Source organism: Aptenodytes forsteri, unplaced genomic scaffold, assembly GCF_000699145.1.
Source record: "Aptenodytes forsteri isolate BGI_AS27 unplaced genomic scaffold, ASM69914v1 Scaffold535, whole genome shotgun sequence".
NCBI lineage: Eukaryota > Metazoa > Chordata > Aves > Sphenisciformes > Spheniscidae > Aptenodytes > Aptenodytes forsteri.
The window spans coordinates 225,643-228,739 of record NW_008795855.1 but is presented as its reverse complement, the minus strand read 5'-3'; the positions used below and the strand labels follow the sequence as shown (position 1 = coordinate 228,739).

The 3,097-nt window shown below is 48.9% G+C and overlaps 1 protein-coding gene across 1 annotated transcript; it reads left to right on the top strand.

Moving 5' to 3' along the window:
- Positions 1-5: 5 nt before the first annotated feature.
- Positions 6-2,125, top strand: CHST14 (carbohydrate sulfotransferase 14; the record flags this gene model as incomplete). Its single annotated transcript, XM_009283715.1, has 1 exon — positions 6-2,125. A coding segment is annotated over one exon (1,014 nt), but the record flags the coding sequence as incomplete, so codon positions are not given.
- Positions 2,126-3,097: the final 972 nt, after the last annotated feature.

Here is a 3,097-nt window from a genome sequence, read left to right as displayed (position 1 = left end):
CACGGGGCGCCGGCGGCGGCACCGTGCTGCTGCCCTCCATGCTGATGTTCGGCGTGATCCTGGCCTCCAGCGGGCTGCTCCTCATGATCGAGAAGGGCATCCTGGCCGAGGTGAAGCCGCCGCCGCTGCACCCGGCAGCGGGGGAGCTCTCCCGGCGGGGCGGTGCCGGTGAGGAGGCTCCCGGCGACCTGGACTACGAGGTGCTGCAGGACATCCGCAACCGCACCATCCGTGCCGTCTGCAGGCAGCGGGCCATGCCCCGCAGCGTCTGGGAGCTGCCGGCCGGCCAGCGGCGGACAGTCCTCCGGCACCTCCTGGTCAGCGACAAGTACCGCTTCTTGTACTGCTACGTGCCCAAGGTGGCCTGCTCCAACTGGAAACGCATCCTGAAGGTGCTGGACGGGGCGCTGGAGAGCGTCGACGTCAAGCTGAAGATGGATCACAAGAGCGACCTGGTGTTCCTGGGGGACATGAAGCCGGACGAGATCAGCTACCGCCTGAAGAACTACTACAAGTTCATCTTCGTGCGAAACCCCATGGAGAGGCTGCTGTCGGCCTACAGGAATAAATTTGGGGAGATCAAGGAGTACCAGCAGAAGTACGGGGTGGAGATCGTCAGGAGGTATCGGAAGAACGGGGGGCATTCGGCAGGCGACGACGTGACCTTCTCCGAGTTTCTCCGGTACCTGCTGGACGAGGAGGCGGAGAGGATGAACGAGCACTGGATGCCCATCTACAACCTGTGCCAGCCCTGCGCCGTGAGATACGACTTCATCGGCTCCTACGAGCGGCTGAACACGGACGCCAACTACGTCCTCGAGCAAGTCCAGTCGCCCTCCTTCATCCGCTTCCCCGAACGGCAGTCGTGGTACAAGCCCGTGACAGCAGAAACGCTCCATTACTACCTGTGCAACACCCAACGCCGTCTGATAAAAGAGCTGTTACTGAAATATATCCTGGATTTCTCCCTCTTTGCCTACCCCCTTCCCAACATAACCAGCGAATTCTGCAGGCAATGAGTTGTTCATTTCGGGATCTGGTGTAAATTCTGCCTTCGTTGCAAGGACTTGCTAATGCAGCTGTTGCTGTGAATAACACGTTGCTGCAGGGCCTGTGAAACACGCTCTTCTATGCATTATTTCCTAATTTTATATTTTTCAAACACTGTTTATATAAAATATTATATATTGCCTTTGCTACTAGAATACTTTTTGTATTGTTCTGATTTTAACGTGTACATACGCCGCTGACTTGAGCACAGTAGCTTTTGTATATCTATTTTGCTTTAAATTCTTTTTTATGGCGCGACACGGAAAACATCTGTAAGGAAATTGAGAAGTGGATCTATTTTAAGTATTTTTTCCTCCTTTTTTGTGTTTTGTACTAAATAGTATGCAGCTGAATTGCAATGATAATACAGTGGTTGATGTGCTAATAACAATATAGTGGTTGATGCGCTAAAAATGAGCGCTGTTAAAACTGGTCCTGGATTAGACAGGAGGTAGTTTTTTGGGTATGAGTAGAAGAAAGGGCTTTTATAAACTAGGCCCTATTTATCCTCTATTTTCTCATCTGTAGATGGTGATTAAATCAGGCTGGTCTTTTTTTCTGTGACAGTAGTACCTCTGTTTTTTATTATTATTAATTATTATTTAGCATTGAAATAAAACTAGTGATAATGTAATATTCATTCTTGTGCGATTTTAAGATTTGAAAGTGCCAACTATTTACCCAGCGTAACATATCAGATGTAATATGAAGCCGTAACAATTTGCTCTTTTCTCTCTCTCTGAATTAAAGCAATACAGACTTCTGGTAAGATCAAAACCTGTCCTGCTTCTCAGGACAGAAAGCAACAGAAACCCCCGACCCGCAGTGTGCCAGCGCACAGCCTCGGTGGGTGTCTGCGTGCCCACGTGCATGCAGCCCGCCGTGGAAAAATACTTTCTCCGGCCACGTTTGAAACAACGGCGATTTGAGGATTAGTTCTCCCTTCTTTTATAGATGCGCACACCGTTTTTGTAGCTGCTTGTATTTAATGATGGCTGTTAAATTGTAAAAGTTTGGGGGATAATGTATAATGTTGTTCCTGGGGGGGCTGCGTCCTTGTTTCTAATAAATTTTTTGTATGAATTAGTCTGTTGCTTAGTGCTTTTCCTCCGATGTCAGTGTTTGTTTGCATTCTTGGAGAGGCCTTCTGCCCCTCGTGCTAAGCCATGGCGGAGAAGTATGACAAATAGACAGTTCCTGCCTTGAATAACTCGTGTTTTAAGTGCCAGAGCAGCGGTAACAAGTGGAGAAAGAAACGCATCTGAGCCGAACGACGAGACGATTACGCGACACGGGCAATTGGATGAAAAGCAGCAGTCAGCAGCAAAATAGGTGCCTAATTGCTGTGGAGCTGATACAAAGCAGTAGGGATGGATTATAGATACTGTGGGGAGCCGGTGGTTTCCCGGGATTAATCTCTAAAAAAGGGGGGAAGGAAAATTAAGGTGTTTTCTTTAGGATTTGTGAAATTGTCTGAAAGAAGGGCATGGAGCCACATCCAAGCAAACGCAAAGGGGTGGGATGAAAAATCCTGCCTAGGGCATGACTTCAGTAACTTAATAGATTCACTGTATCTGTAAACTCCCGGCGAAATCGCTGTCTCCCTCTTGAAGTCAGTAGCCAAGCACAGTTTGAGTTGAGTGATTTTTACCTTTGAACGGGACCGTGGCTGGGCACGAGAGCAATGACTGGTGCGTTCATGGACTTCAGCTCCCGGCTGCGTCCTCGCCTCTGCAGCCACCTACTCTGTACAAAAATACGGGTTAGAAACGGGCTTTGCTCTCCTTGTGCCCAGTCTGAAACCTGCAAAAATTCCTGTCTGTCCCCGGCGATTTTGGTGACAGCGCAGGAATGTTTGGTGCCCGGTGCTGGAAGAGCTGGAGGATCCGTCTTGTTCTCCAGCCAAAGGCACCAGATACCAGCTGGGAATTGACTTTGTTTTGTAAAACAGATGCCGATGGTGGGGTCGTCTGAGTTTTAATTAAGCCTGACCTTCAGGTCTCTCTAACTAGGAATAAGCTGGTTAGACTTTACTATCTTTGTCTGC